Source organism: Carcharhinus amblyrhynchos, chromosome X (assembly GCF_965287045.1).
Source record: "Carcharhinus amblyrhynchos chromosome X, sCarAmb.v2.hapA, whole genome shotgun sequence".
NCBI classification, from domain to species: domain Eukaryota; kingdom Metazoa; phylum Chordata; class Chondrichthyes; order Carcharhiniformes; family Carcharhinidae; genus Carcharhinus; species Carcharhinus amblyrhynchos.
Window position 1 is genome coordinate 10,251,847 of NC_137359.1, and position 15,609 is coordinate 10,267,455.

Below are 15,609 nucleotides of genomic sequence, written 5' to 3' on the forward strand. Positions count from 1 at the left end.
TCAGTGCCACTGTTTATAAATTTGCTGCTTTACAAGTGGCCATGGATTATGAGTAAATTTAGTGACTAAAGGAAATTCATCCAATAATCATTGGATCCAGTCAAACTGAGAAAATTACTGATCACTGATGAAACATGCAAACAGAAAACTAGCTTTGTCACATGAAAGTTTGGAAGAAAGTACACAGTCAATGAATTTTGGTGGTTAAATTACATCTTTAAGATGGTCCAAATGAGTTATTGGTGTTACTGGACTATAACAGATATAGTATTGTGCCAGCTTCTCTTGGGCCTCAAATTTGTTTCTGCTGTTTTAAAAGGCACAGTTTAGCTATCAAAACCTAGTTATAGTAGCAATATCTTTCTTCTCTAAAAGGTGTGGGTGGGACTTTTTGGCCCTGGCTGCCCTGAGATCAGAAATTCCTGCTTGAGGTCAATGGACTTTTCAAAAATCCATTAAGTTTTCTGTCCTGCCCATGATGAGTCCCATGGTGAACAAGACCAGAAAATTTACCCCTACACCTTTTAAAAATGTCAGTTGCAAGGATCTTGACTTTCATCACTGGTGTATAAATGTCATGGTGTATCATTCTGTAAAGAATGACTAAGTAGAGGTTGAGGGGCTCTATCTGTATAGCCCAGAAAAAAGACCACTGAAGAAGAATTTCACTGAGGTATGTTAAATACTTAAGGTAAGATAAATCCAGAATTTAAGGGTGGGATTCTCTAGTCTCCTCTCAGCATGATTCTTGTGGCAGAGGGTTGGTCTGCTATCGGCCAGTGGCAAGATCAACTGGTCCCGCCACTGTCAACCTGTGGCAGGAGGGTGCTGTTGGCAGGACCAGAATATTCTGCTGGCAGAGCAATTGACAAGTTCTGACCTTTATTTTAAAGCTGGGTTAGGAGGGAAAGGGATCATGAATACAAATAATGGTGTCTGGAATAATCTGCCTGGAGTGGTAGCAGAGAAAGTGTTTCAGGTTTCTTACAACACTGTCAAACATTTGGGCTGAAAGAGATGTTCACTGAAGAAATTAGTTTTTCTGATCTTTGACTTTTTATGTTGAACTCCTTGTAACAAGCCAAAATTAGCCTTGATTTGTCACTAATATCTTTCTGTCCACACACGAGAAGACAAATCGACTGCAAGCCAGAGATGCACAGTACTGGTTTAGCTTGGCTTTTGGGTCTGTGTTTTCTTGATGTGTGTTTAATTTTTCATAATTATTTTGAGATGTTACGTGAAAAAGTCCCGAAGAATTATCTTTAGTGCTGTTCCTGGCTTTGAGAAAACAAAATGGAGCTTGTGACCTTGAATCCTATTCAAAACCACCTCCCTGCTCCACACTGAATGAGTTTAATCTATTGATGCCAGGAGTGCAAATTGAGGTTTTCTTTAGCAATTAGTGTAGGTGTCCAGTCTGAACCCACTCTACAGAAATGTAACCCTTTGTGAAATAACACTGATTTGTGCAGAAAAGTTTATTTCTTTCAACTCAGCAGGCTGGAGGAAGTTCAGGATGTTCAGAAAACAAAAGTTAGGATTTTGTTTTTTTTTTCTGCCCCTTCTGGAGCAGGTTTTCCAATGGTGGAAGTGCCTTGCCATTGGCTGTTGACAGTATCTTTTGGTCCTGCTGAAGTCAATGGCCATTTGTGCTTCATGCCAGCTGAGGGCTTGCCTTTGGCATCACCTGCCAGTGGGAAGGAATGGAAAATCCCACCTCAAGTGTTGAAAAAATTGCTGAAAGCAGCCCCAAGATTAAAAGCATCTTCCTGCCCAACTCTTTGCTCTTGTTTCCATATAAAATTTGTAATATTACACAATTGGTTACATTTTTGCTGACAGCTGCCCATTCACATGAATGGGCTGAATTTTACCACCCCTCTAATGATGGGCTGGGAGGTGAGAGATGATGAATGGGATGGATAGGATAGAGGTGGAGAGACTCTTCCCGCTCAAAAAAGACAGTAGGACTAGGGGGCACAGCCTCAAGATAAAGGGGAGGCGGTTTAGAACGGAGTTGAGGAGGAACTTCTTCACTCAAAGGGTGTTGAATCTCTGGAATTCTCTGCCCGTTGAAGTGGTGGAGGCTGCCTCGCTAAATATTTTTAAGACGCGGGATGATGGGTTTTTGATAAGAGAGGGGATTAAGGGTTATGGGGAGAAAGCGGGAATGTGGAACTGAGCCACAACAGATCAGCCATGATCTTATTGAATGGCGGGGCAGGCTCGAAGGGCTAGATGGCCTACTCCTGCTCCTATTTCTTATGTTCTTATGAGAGAGTTGTAACATTGCAAAAAGGTTCAGAAGGAGGCCTGATGTCTTTGTCACAACTGGGTATGTTGAGGGGCGGTCGGGCTGGAAAGAGGGCCTCAGATTAAAATGAAGCAGAAAGGTAATGAAGTCTGTTTAGCAGGAAATTAACTCTTATTTTTACTAAGGGTTTCTGATTTTGTGATGCGTGCACTTGAACTATAGGCTTCAGGCCTTCTCCAGGAATAAGGAGGTGGTGGATTCGCAGGACACCTTCACTGTCGCTGGGTCAAAATCCTGGAGCTCTCTCCCTAACAGCACTTTTGGTGTTCCTACGACGCATTGATTGCAATGATTCAAGAAGGCAGCTCACCACCAACTTGAGCACAATTGGGGATGAATAATAAATACAGGCCTAGCCAACAATGCCCACATCCCATGAATGAAAAAATAAATAAATTGGTGCTGGCTGTGGATGGCAGCTGTTGTGGTGGTCTGGCTCAACAGGGAGAGTGGAACAACATGGGCATTGGCAGTCGGAAACAAGAGTAAACTCGCCAGAAGACAGAGGCATACTGTTTGAGTAGCATCCTGGGCATGGTACTTGTATACATAGAGCAAGTGGAAGCCCCTGAAATTGATGCTTGCAGCTCTTTGTCAAGCATCTCATTCGCTCAGGCTTTGAGACATCCATTGAGAAGTGTTTTAGCGTGGAGGAGCTACGACTTGGTTAGTGGGCAAGAGCAATGGGAGGGCCAACGGGAGCTTCAACCTCCAAAAGGGCCACAGAGGCATACAACTAGCCGCTTGTACCCTGAGGATGTTGACCATTAGAGAAGGTCTACCATCAAAGGCTCAGCTTCCTGAAATGTCAGGGCAACTGTGCTTCTCCAGGGAGGCAGCCACAGACCTGTGTCATGATGGAGGTTGCGCTGAGCCCTATGGGAAATGGTAACCACCCAATGTTTGTGGCACTTAAGTTCACCATGGCAATGAATTCCTATGCTTCAGGGTCATTCCAGGAATCCTCAGAAGATGTGTGGGATCTTCCAGCTGCAGCTTATTGCTGCATCAAGATGGGCACCAGTGCCCTTTTTAAGAGGGCCAGCCAATAATATATGTACTTTTAGTACTGGAAAATCAAGAATAGCTGGATTCCCTTGTTTGTAGGGTGTTAGTGGCTGGATAAATATGACAATGCAAAGGTCCCAAGGTTCAGGCATGGCCTTCACTGATAGGAAGGGATACCACATGCTCAACATATGGTCTGCAACCATCACAAACTGTTCCTTCAGGCGTGCGCAAGGAATCTGGCAGAAAGCAATGCCACCTATGTACTGAGGCAGTTCTAAGTCTCCAGTCTTTTTATTACACCTGTGCACCTTCAAGGATAGATAATGGATGATTTAGTGCTGAAGATGTGGCTACAGATGGCTGTATGGCATCCAAATACTAATCAAGGAGTGATACACCTGCCATGGGACAACTTGAGTGACCATTGAGCAAGCTTATAGGGCTTTTCAAGATATGGTTCAAATTCCTAGATTGGTCTAGTAGAGCTCTTCTGTATGCTCCTGCAAGGGTCTTGTGTTACATTGTGGTGTGATTTTTGTGTACCTTCACAACCTGGATTTACAGAGGGGAGAACTTTTAAACTAGAGGACATCCTGTATGAAGTGTGATGTCTCTTCCCCAGATGAGGTTATGGAAAGAGATTCTGACCAAATGTAGCATTATAAGCAAAGCTCAAGAACTGTATGCAAGGCACAATGAAATATGTGCAGGGGAGGCTCACAACACTGTTACTCCTGGACAGTCAGGTCCAGTGTGAAACCCAGCTTGACAAATCATAACTTTTTTTTTTGCTTGGAGATGTGGATGAACAGAGTCACAAGACTGCCCATTATCTTTTAACAAAATAATAAAGCTTTTATTAAACAAGATAATATTAACTAAATACACTACTTCACCCCAGCTATATCTTTACAGATATATACAGACTTATCAGGATAAAACACAAGCTACAAAAGCTTATAATCTGTGTTGTTCTTGGTAAATACAATGTCCATGTAAACCACAAGGCAAAATATGGTCAGATACAACACACCACACCCTGAAACCAAGTGACAGATGCCAGTGTTTGCAAGATAGTGCCGAAGTCTGGCAACTTGCAAGCTGTGCCCAGCATACCCTCATTCTATCTTTAATTCTTGTTCTGTGCTTTTAAAACTCTACTCTGACTCTTAAACTCTGGAACAATGCTTTAATTCAATCTCTTAACACTCTACCTGTGACTGTAACACTACATTCTGCACTCTTGCTCCTTTCCTTCTCTGTGAACGGTATGCTTTGTATAGTGCACAAGAAACAATACTTTTCACTGTATATTAATACATGTGACAATAATAAATCAGGTTAATTGTGGATTCCTTATCAAATCTTACCAAGATGCTTGTCACACTGAACCACAGTTTCTCTAGAACTGTCATCACACAAGGTTTTCCAAATTCCACACTTGAAGATCTATCAAGCATTGTTTTCTCTCTGATGTCTTCACCAAAGACCCACATTTCAGGATCTTAACCTTTCCTTTCAGTATTCCACTGCTCTGGAACACCATGGGCATTCAAATGTCCATGTAGTCTCTCAGGTACCCAGTCATGCCAAAAGGATACCACTGCTTCACAGGCTTTATTAAGGTGTCACCAACCTTAGGACCACCTTTGGATATCTGGCTGTTGCTAGCTGACATCTCTAGGTCTGTACCTTACAGCCCTGTCTTTTACTGGGAGCATCTCTCTCTGCTCCTGACTTCACTGAACAGAATTTTTTCCAGATTTGTTCTTTGTCCCTTTTAATTTCCTGGAACACTCATTTCCTTATTTCTAACTGTCCTTTAGTTCTGGGATTTGCTTTCTGCCCCTCTGTATTGCCCTGTCTGTATTGACAATTCCTGTGGAAAGCTTCTTGCTTCTGGGTTGCCTGAATCCGACTTAACTCGTACGCTTCTGCTCTTCAGTGTGGGCGTCTCTTTGCTAAGAAACAGCTTTTTTTTTTAAAAGCATGCAATTGCTTTAACGTTGTAAAATTGCAGTTCTAATGCAGGTGAAGTTTTAAGCCAAACTAAACTATAAGCTTGCAGGCACCTTTTGTTTAACATGGAGCTAAACTGAAATTTTAACCCTTAGCACACAAATATGGAAACAGAAATTAAACTTAAAACTATACCGCATCTCTAAAACACACAGTACAAATATAAATTACTCAAACAATCTCTATTTTCTAACAACATGCTCATTCAGGCACGTTTCAGATTAGCCTCACTAATGGGTTTGAATAATATCATCCAATAAAGCTACCACATTCTGCAGTCCTAGTGCCATTTATTCAATTGCCCTGACCACTTACCTGCACCTATTAATAAATTGGGCAGCAGCATGAGGAATGTATTGACCTTGCATGGTGTGATGCTTCCCATCACACCCTCTGAGGGTGTCAGAGTACTGTTAAAGGCCCAGTGGCCCACAACAAATGGAAGATTCTTGCTGTACAAGAATAGCAAGATTGAATGAATTAACCAAAATAAACATGTGAACCTCAAATGCAACTAGATCATAAGAACATAAGAAATAGGAGCAGGAGTAGGCCATCTAGCCCTTCGAGCCTGCCCTGCCATTCAATAAGATCATGGCTGATCTGAAGTGGATCAGTTCCACTTTCCTGCTTTCTCCCCATAACCCTTAATTCCCTTGTGTATATTCAACGAGGTAGCCTCCACCACTTCAATGGGCAGAGAATTCCAGAGGTTCACTACCCTTTGAGTGAAGAAGTTTGTCCTCAACTCCGATCTAAACTGCTCCCCACCCGAGGCTGTGCCCTCTAGTTCTGTTTTCCTTTCTAAGTGGGAAGAATCTCTACCTCTCCCCTATCTCGCCCCTTCGTTATCTTATGTCTCTATAAGATCCCACCTCAGCCTTCTAAACTCTAACGAGTACCGGCTCAGTCTATTTAATCTTTCCTCATAAGCTAACCCCCTCATCTCCAGTATCAGCCTGGTGAACCTTTTCTGTACTCCCTCCAAGGCCAATATATCCTTTCACAAATAAGGGGACCAAAACTGCACACAGTACTCTTGGTGAGGCCTCACCAGTGCCTTGTACAGTTGCACAAGACCTCCTGCTTTTATATTCTATCCCCTTTGCTATAAAGGCCAAACTTAACTCAAATGCATGCGCTCCACCTGTGCTTACAGCTGAGGTTGGGATAGGCTGCTGATTTTGGTACCTGTTGGTTTTGATGACTTTGGCAGTTGACCTCTGTAGTGTATATATACATGATCTGAAGGAAAACGTGGGTGGTCTGATTGGTGGAGTGCTGGGGATTATCAGCAACTATCAGAGGATACAACAGGATCTAGATAGACACAGAAATGGTAGATTGAGCTTAATCAGGACAAATATGAGGTGATGTGTTTCGGAGGATCAAATTTAGGATGAATTTACTGCAAATGGCAGAATCCTTAAGAACGTTACCATATGGAGGGATCTGGGCATGCAGGTCCACAATTCCCTAGAAGTGGCACCATGATGAGGTGCTTCGAAAGACTAGGCATGGCACAAATCAATTCCAGCCTCCCAGACTATCTGGATCCACAACAGTTTTGCTATTGCTGCAACAGGTTCACAGCAGATGTTATCTCCCTTGGCCCTGCACTCAACTGTGGAACACCTAGATAACAAAGATACCTATGTCAGACTCCTATTTATTGACCGCAGCTCAGTCTTCAGCACCATTATTCCCACAAAACTCATCTCCAAACTCTGTGGCCTGGGCCTTGGCTCCTCCCTCTGCAACTGAATCCTGAACTTCCTAACTCACAGACCACAAACAGTAAGAATAGGCAACAGCACTTCCTCCACGATCATCCTCAACATCGGTACCTCACAAGGTTGTGTTCTCAGCCCCCTCCTATTATCCTACATCTATGACTGTGTAACCAAATTCCTCTCCGATTCAATTTTCAAGTTTGCTGACGACACCACTGTAGTGGGACAGATCTCAAACAATGATGAGACAGAGTACAGGCATGAGAGAATCTGGTGAACTGGTGCAACAACAATAATCTCTCCCTCAATGTCAACAAAACAAAGATTGTCATCAACTTCAGAAAGCGAAGAGGAGAACATACCCCTGTCTACATCAATGGGGACGAAGTAGAAGTGGTTGAGAGCTTCAAGTTTTTAGGTATCCAGATCACCAACAACCTGTCCTGGTTTCCCCCCGCCCCCCACATTATATTTAAGAAAGCCCACCAACGCTTCTACTTTCTCAGATTTCAGTTGTCGCTTTACTTGGTCTTCGATGCCGTGGCGGTTTTCTTGGGCAGCAGCACGGCCTGGATATTAGGCAGCACCCCGCCTTGAGCGATAGTCACTCCTCCCAGCAGCTTGTTAAGTTCCTCGTCGTTGCGCACGGCCAGCTGAAGGTGTCTGGGGATGATGTGGGTTTTGTTGTCCCGGGCCGCGTTGCCAGCCAACTCCAGGATTTCAGCCGTCAGATACTTGAGCACAGCAGCCAGGTAGACCGGGGCTCCGGCACCCACATGCTCCGCATAATTGCCCTTTCTCAGGAGCCTGTGAATACGGCCCACTGGGAATTGCAGTGCTGCCCGCGAAGAGCGAGACTTGGCCTTGGTCCGAGCTTTCCCGCCGGTCTTTCCTCTTCCAGACATCGTCACAATCTCACGATGACTTTAACAGAGAATCTTCTACTTTCTCAGAAGACTAAGGAAATTTGTCATGTCAGCTACGACTGACCAACTTTTACAGATGCACCACAGAAAGTGTTCTTTCCGGCTGTATCACAGTTTGGTATATCTTGTGCTCAGCCCAAGACTGCAAGAAATTACAAAAGATCATGAATGTAGCCCAATCCATCATGCAAACCAGCCTCCCATCCATTGACTCCGTCTGCATTTCCTGCTGCCTCGGCACAGCAGCCAGCATAATGAACGACCCCATGCGCCCCGGACATTCTCTCTTCCACCTTCTTCCAGCAGGAGGAAGATACAAATGTCTGAGGTCACATACCAACCAACTCAAACAGCTTCTGCCCTGCTGCTGTCAGACTTTTGAATGGACCTACCTCACGTTTTGATCTTTGTACCCTCATTATGACTGTAACACTACATTCTGCACTCTCTCATTTCCTTCTATGAATGGTTTGCTTTATCTGTATAGTGAGGAAGAAACAATACTTATCACTATACCAATACATGTGACAATAAATCAAGTCAAATCACAGGTGGCCAAAGTGATTAAGAAAGCATATGGCTGGCTTTCATCAGCCAGCCAGTAAGCAGTCTCACAACACCAGGTTAAAGTCCAACAGGTTTATTTCATAGCAAAAGCCACTAGCTTTTGGAGCACTTGCTGCTCCTTCGTCACATGAGTGAGAGTTCTATTCACAAACAGTGCATATAAAGACACAAACTCAATTTACAAAATAATGGTTAGAATGTGAGTCTTTACAGGTAATTAAGTTTTAAAGGTACAGACAATGAGTGGAGGGAGCTTTAAGCACAGGTTAAAGAGATGTGTATTGTCTCCAGCCAGGACAGTTAGTGAGATTTTGCAAGTGCAGGCAAGTTGTGGGGGTTACAGATAGTGTGACATGAACCCAAGATTCCGGTTGAGGCCAACCTCGTGTGCAGAACTTGGCTATCAGTCTCTGCTCGGCGACTCAGTGCTACCCATCTCCATAAGCCAGGGCATTGAGTACAGGAGTTGGGAAATCATGTTGCAGCTATATAAAACCTTGGTTAGGCCGCATTTGGAGTATTGGTGGAAGCAGGCACATGAGCAACATTTAAGAGGAATCTGGATGGGTACATGAATAGCGAGGAAATAGAGGGATAAGGACTGAGTTAGGGCATAAGGTTTTTTTAAGTGAGGGATCAGCACAGGAGGGCCAAAGGGCCTGTTCCATACTTTTGTTCTTTGGCTGTCTGAGGCCTGGAGGGCTCCAGCATATTTAGGGCCTGCTATACAAATGCAAGATCATTCTCTGCCTTCATGGCTTCTTATGGTGTTGGTGTCACTGCCAGAGGGGTTGAGGAACCTCTGTCCACACCAGCAGCACCCTGAGAGAACCCCCCCCCAGATGCATCAGACAGTCAGTCATCTAGCCTTTCAAAACACAGTTGCCCCTTCCTGCTCACCTGAGGAGTCCATGAACCCAACTGTGAGTTCTTGCATCTTGTACTGCTATTACTCCATAGCGCTCACAAAGGTAGTGATAGCATACAGTTTCACCTGCACCTCCAGCACCCACAGAATATGCTGAATGTGACCCTCCAAGAGGCTCACCACACTCGGCATGGAGGAAGCCAAGCATGCACAAGCCAGAGACATGACCCTGGATGGACACTTCCATTGTTTATGCTTGGGTGTGCAGTCTCTGAAATCTGTCAGATATTGATGTGCCTCATCCTGCTGATCCAGCATTTCTGCTTTGTTGAGGACTCCAGAGGCTCATCACCAGCTTGAAGCTCAGTATCACCTGGCTCTTCACAGGCCTCCACCATTTGAGTGGCATCAGCTGTCACTGTCTCCATTATGCACTCAGGTGCATCTGCACTGTGTTCACCAAGTTGTGATCTCAAATCTATGCATAAGTGGATACCTAAAATGATACTCACCAATGTGAGAATATCTGTGTATGGAGAAAGTGCAGGAAATGATGTGTTGGATCACCTCCTTGAGATCCCTCGGAGATTGACAGCTGCCAAAGACAGTATGTGTATTCTGGTGGCAGCCTGACTGTCCTTGGTGATGCCACAGAAAAATCTTCTGCATGCCGTCACTCAGAAATAATAGTGCAGAAGTCAATTCTGATAGACCAGGGCCCTTCTCAGAGAGGCTAACCTACCATTAACAAGCAATGTTGCTGCCTGACTCCATTGCCAGTGATTGGGTAGGCATACCCTTTTTCTAAACCAATGTTCATGGCTTGTCACTTGTTACAATGTGTGCTGCGCTCGTGTCGGCAGATTGCAAGTCACAGCAGCATTCTAATTAGGTTTGAGGGATAACCCCATGGCTACTGATTTCTTCTGTGATCTCTATCCAGGCTTTCTTGGACTGGCAGACTGTAATTTTCCTCCCAGGATGAGGGAAGAGGACTTCCCTCTGCTTGAGCAATATGGAAGAGAACCTGCAGAAATCCACCTGTTAACTGTGGATTATCCTTCTAAGGATAGGAGCAAGCCAAATGGTCCATCAACCTGGCTCTGCCATTCAATACAATCATGTCTAATCTTGGGCTTCAACTCCACCTTCCCACCCACACCCCATAGCCCTGGATTCGCTCAGAATGCTCAGCCTTAAATAGAGTCAATAATGGAGAAGCCACAATCCTCTGAGATAGAGAAATCCAAAGATTTTTCCTCATCTCAGTCCTTAATGATCAGCTCTTTTATCCTGAGGCTGTGCCTCCTGTTTTAGATCCCCCAACGGTGGGGAAGCATCCTCTCAGGATCTACCCTGTCCAACCTCTTCAGAATCTTGTACGTTTCAACGAGAGCACCTCTCATTCTTCTAAGCTCCAGAGAATATTGAAGCAATTTACTCAGCCACTCATCATTGGACAACCCCCCCCCTCATCCCAGGAACCAATCTAGTGAGCCTTCAGTGTACTGCTTCCAATGCAACTATGTACTTTTTTTAAATAAAGGGACCAAAACTGCACACAGTACTCCAGGTTTAATCTCTCCAAAGCCCTAAACAATTATAGCAATACTACTTTATTCTTCACACATTCCATGTATTATCCCATTCTTCAGGGCTTTAATATATGCTGCCTGTGTGGGTGGATTGTTTTGACAGAATACTGACAACTCTTTAAATAAGGTGCCAGCACTTCAAATGGTGCATCCCTGTGTCACCGGAATGGACCACTCCTCTGCTTCCTGGCAATTAATTGGCGGAGTGCAATGGAATTGCAGACTTTAGCACCCCTCCCTCTTGTGCAGTAACAGTTCTCCCTTATGGCCCAGCACGAGACCTTGGGCCTTTCCAGAAATTTCAGCTCAGTAAGAGATCAGTGTGACCTGAAAATAGCAGCATCCAATGACCCTGAATAGCAGTGTTATTTGAACAGGTAGCTTGATATTTGATATAATGCTATCAATTAGATGATCTGTATTTTGAGTTGCTTCATTGAAATAGATATGTGCAACAGGAGCATAGTTCTAAAGCAAAGTGTCAACTCACTCTGACGATGGCTAAACTATTAACCCTGAAGTTCTCATATTGGGCACTTTCAATTTGTTGACCTGCTTTTGATTGTTCCTCCACTTATTTAGTAAAGTACAATGCTACGTGACCAAGGTTTATAAATTCCATTTATCAATTCACAATGAGCTGACTGACTAGGCAGCTTTAGAAAGCTGCAAAACAAATTAACTTGCCAGCTTGCAGGTAATATCACCATAATTCTTTACTGTAACTTCCTCTAATTTCCTGTTGCTGATAATCTAACTATTTCCTTTGTTTTTATATATTCATTCATGCGAAGTGAGCCTTGCTGACTAGGCCAGCATTTATTGCCCATCCCTAATTGCCCTTGAGAAGGTGGTGGTGAACTGACTGTAGCCTGTGGTATAGGTACACCCATAGTGCTGTTAGGATGAGAATTCCAGAATTTTGACCCAGCAACAGTGAAGGGAGCAGTGAAATAGTTCCAAGCCAGGATTATGTGACTTGGACAAGAACTTGCAGATAGTGGTGTTCCAATGTATTTACCACCCTTATCAAACAAGATCATCGAAATGACACAGGTTTAGAAGGTGTTGTTGAAGAACATAAGAAATAGGAGCAGGAGTAGGCCATCTAGCCCTTCAAGCCTGCCTCGCCATTCAATAAGATCATGGTTGATCTGAAGTGGATCAGTTCCACTTTCCTGCTTTCTCCCCATAACCCTTAATTCCTCTGTCTATCAGAAACCAATCTACCCGTGACTTAAATATATTCAGCGAGGTAGCCTCCACCACTTCAATGGGCAGAGAATTCCAGAGATTCACCACCCTTTGGGTGAAGAAGTTCCTCCTCAAATCCATTATAAACTGCACCCCCCGCCTTATTTTGAGGCTGTGCCTTCTAGTTGCGCTATCCTTTCTAAGCGCAAAGAATCTCTCTACCTTTACCCTATCTAGCCCCTTCATTACCTTGTAAGTCTCTATAAGATCCCCCCTCAGCCTTCTAAACTCCGAGTACAGACCCAGTCTATTCAATCTCTCTTCATAGTCTAATCCCCGTTTAAGAGGTCTGTGGACAGGTTTATGGACGAAAAGGGATTGGTTTAGGTTAGTGGGTCATTGTTTTTTTTAACTGGTCGGCGCAACATCGTGGGCCGAAGGGCCTGTTCTGCGCTGTTATGTTCTATGTTCTATCTCCGGTATCAGCCTAGTGAACCTTCTCTGTACTCCCTCCAAGGCCAATATATCCTTGCACAAATGCAGGGACCAAAACTGCACGCAGTACTCCAGTTGCGGCCTCACCAGTGCCCTGTACAGTTGCAGCAAGGCCTGCCTGCTTTTATATTCTATGCCCCTCAGTATAGAGGCCAACATTCCATTTGCTGCCTTGATCACCTGCAGACTGGGTTTTTGCAATTCGTGCACAAGGACCTCCAGGTCCCTCTGCACTGTAGCATGCTGCAGCTTTTTGCCCTTTTTAAATAATAATCCCTCCTACTATTATTTCTACCAAAGTGGATAACCTCACATTTGCCAACATTATACTCCATCTGCCAGGTCCTTGCCCACTCACTCAGCCCAGAAGCCTTGGCGAGTTGCTGCATTGCATCTTGTAACTGGTACATATTGCTGCCACTGTGCATCAATAATGGAGGGAGAGTTGAAGATGGTGAATAGGGTGCCAATCAAACAGACTTCTTTGACTTTGATAATGTCAAGCTACATAAGTGCTTTTGGAGCTGCACTCTTCCAGGGAAGTGAAGAGTATGATATCATATTCTTGACTTGTGCCTTGGAAATGGTTGACAGGCTTTGGGGAGTCAGTAAGTGAGTTACCCGTCGCAGAATTCCCAGCCTCTGACCTACTTTTGTAGCCACAATATTTATATATGGCTAGTTGAATTCTATTTTTATCATGTAACACCTAGGATATTGATGGTAAGGCATTCAGGGATGGTAATGCCATTGAATGTCAAGGGGAAATGGTTAAATTCTCTCTTGTTGGAGGTGGTCATTGCCTGGCACTTGTGTGATACAAATGTTACTTGCCGCTTGTCAGTCCAAGCCTGAATATTGTTCACGTTTTGCTGCATTTGGACATGGGCTGCTTCATTATCTGTGGAGTCACAAATAGTGCTGATCATTGTACAATCATCAGTGAACATCATTTCTGACCTTATAATGGAAGCAAGATCATTGATGAAGCAGCTAAAGATGGTTGGGCCTAGGACACTACCCTAAGGAACTCTTGCAGTGATGTCCTGGAGTTGAGATGACTGAATTTCAACTACCACAACCATTTTCTTTTGTGCCAAGTGTGACTTGAATTATATGGAGGATTTTTCCCTAATTCCCATTGACTCCAGTTTCACTCGGGTTTCTTAATGCTACACTCAGTCAAATGCAGCCTTGATCTCGATGGCAGTCACTTTCACCACCTCACCTCTGGCATTCAGCTCTTTTTTGTCCTGTTTGGTCTAGGGCAGTAATGAGGTCAGGAGCTGAGTGACCCTGACGGAACCCAAACTGAGCAGGTTAATTGCTGAGTAAGTGCCATTTGACAACACTGTTGATGACCGCTTCCATCATTTGCCTTGTTTTACCCAGAGCTGTGTTCCTTTAAGATTATTTTCCTTCAGTTAAGTATTTAGCCAAATGTCTTTATATGTTGGAAGGAGATCTGTTAATACAAAAATACCATGTTGCTAATCTCAACCTACAAATTTCAGCTAAGATTAAGATGAAACCCATTTGAGTATGTTTAGACTGCAATCATTTAATCCACTAGATGTGGATGAGCCACCGAGACACTGTACAGCTGAGTTGGGAGCAGGTTATGGTGCTGAGCCTGGCCCACAACTCCCTAATGTTGAAGCATTACCTTTTTTATACAGCTCTCGGAGGCAAATTGGGCCTTCAAAAAATTTTACTTGAGTAATGCTGAAACCAAATTCCAGTAGTATGTACAATAAAAGGTTCTGCAGCTTTTAAAACTGCCTTCACGACATACACGACATTCACGACAGAGTCACTGAGCAGAGACTGATAGCCAAGTTCTGCACACATGAAGACAGCCTCAACCGGAACCTTGGGTTCATGTCACATTATTTGTAACCCCCATGACTTGCCTGAAATTGCGCTATCCCACTTACTGTCCTGTCTGGAGACAATACACATCCCTTTAACCTATGTCTAATGCTATCTCCACTCACATTGTCTGCATCTTTAAGACTTGAATAGCAGGTTAGCTGTAAAGACTTGCATTCTAATCAGTATTCTGTAAACTGTGTGTGCCTCTATATGCCCTTCTCTGATCAGAACCTTCCGCACACCTGACGAAGGAACAGTGTTTCTGAAAGCTTGTGGGTTTACTATCAAATAAACTGGTTGGACTTTAACCTGGTGTTGAGAGACTTTTTACTGTGTTTACCCCAGTCCAACACTAGCATCTCCGCATCACTACTGTCAGTTGAACAGCACTACTGAAAATGTCATCAAGAATAGTGTGGGTGTCTGTGTACATTTCCTGTGAAAAAACTGAAGAAAATCTTTTCCAATAAAAGGGCATGGTTATTGGCACAAGGAGTGGAAAGTCCATTCATCCCATTGAATCCATCACTCCCACAGACTCTTCACTTTTAGGTTGTATCCAACCACACTTTTGAGGAAAGATTGAGGTTTCTGTTTTAAAAGCAAAGCTCCAGATCTAACTAACTTTGCATGCTGTATTGTGTATTGCTGAACTTGCTTTCTTGGTATGGCATCTCAGTGACCTCAGCAGATGAAGGACCGTTATGTTTCACAGACTTATCATTGTTCAGTTAATGTAGACTTAGTGCCTTCTATAAGGGACTTTGTTGAGATACTTCACCTTTTTAGCAAATGCAGTTAGATGAGCAGTTTATGGGTAATTGTAACACTATTGCTTTAAGTTTTGACTAGCGGTCTCATTAAAATCATAAGTGAGTACAAGCCCAGGAAAATCAATTTGGCTCAGCAGGTTTTATAATTTGTCCAACTTGATGACACTTGTTCAAGCTCCTGAATGTGATGAATGACCCCCAGATACTGTCAGTTCTGAAGTGCCACATTATTGGTA

General features: G+C 43.7%; 2 protein-coding genes across 2 annotated transcripts in view; one reads left to right on the forward strand and one right to left on the reverse strand.

Annotated features, from left to right (window-relative positions):
• The window catches only part of LOC145361922 (electroneutral sodium bicarbonate exchanger 1-like), a 158,795-nt gene that overhangs the window by 57,048 nt on the left and 86,138 nt on the right, over positions 1-15,609 (forward strand). The gene's annotated exons all lie outside the window — the stretch shown is intronic.
• Positions 7,602-7,985, reverse strand: LOC145361983 (histone H2A-like). The gene has a single exon (XM_080217984.1). It carries the CDS (start codon positions 7,983-7,985, stop codon positions 7,602-7,604), a length of 384 nt encoding a protein of 127 aa, XP_080074110.1.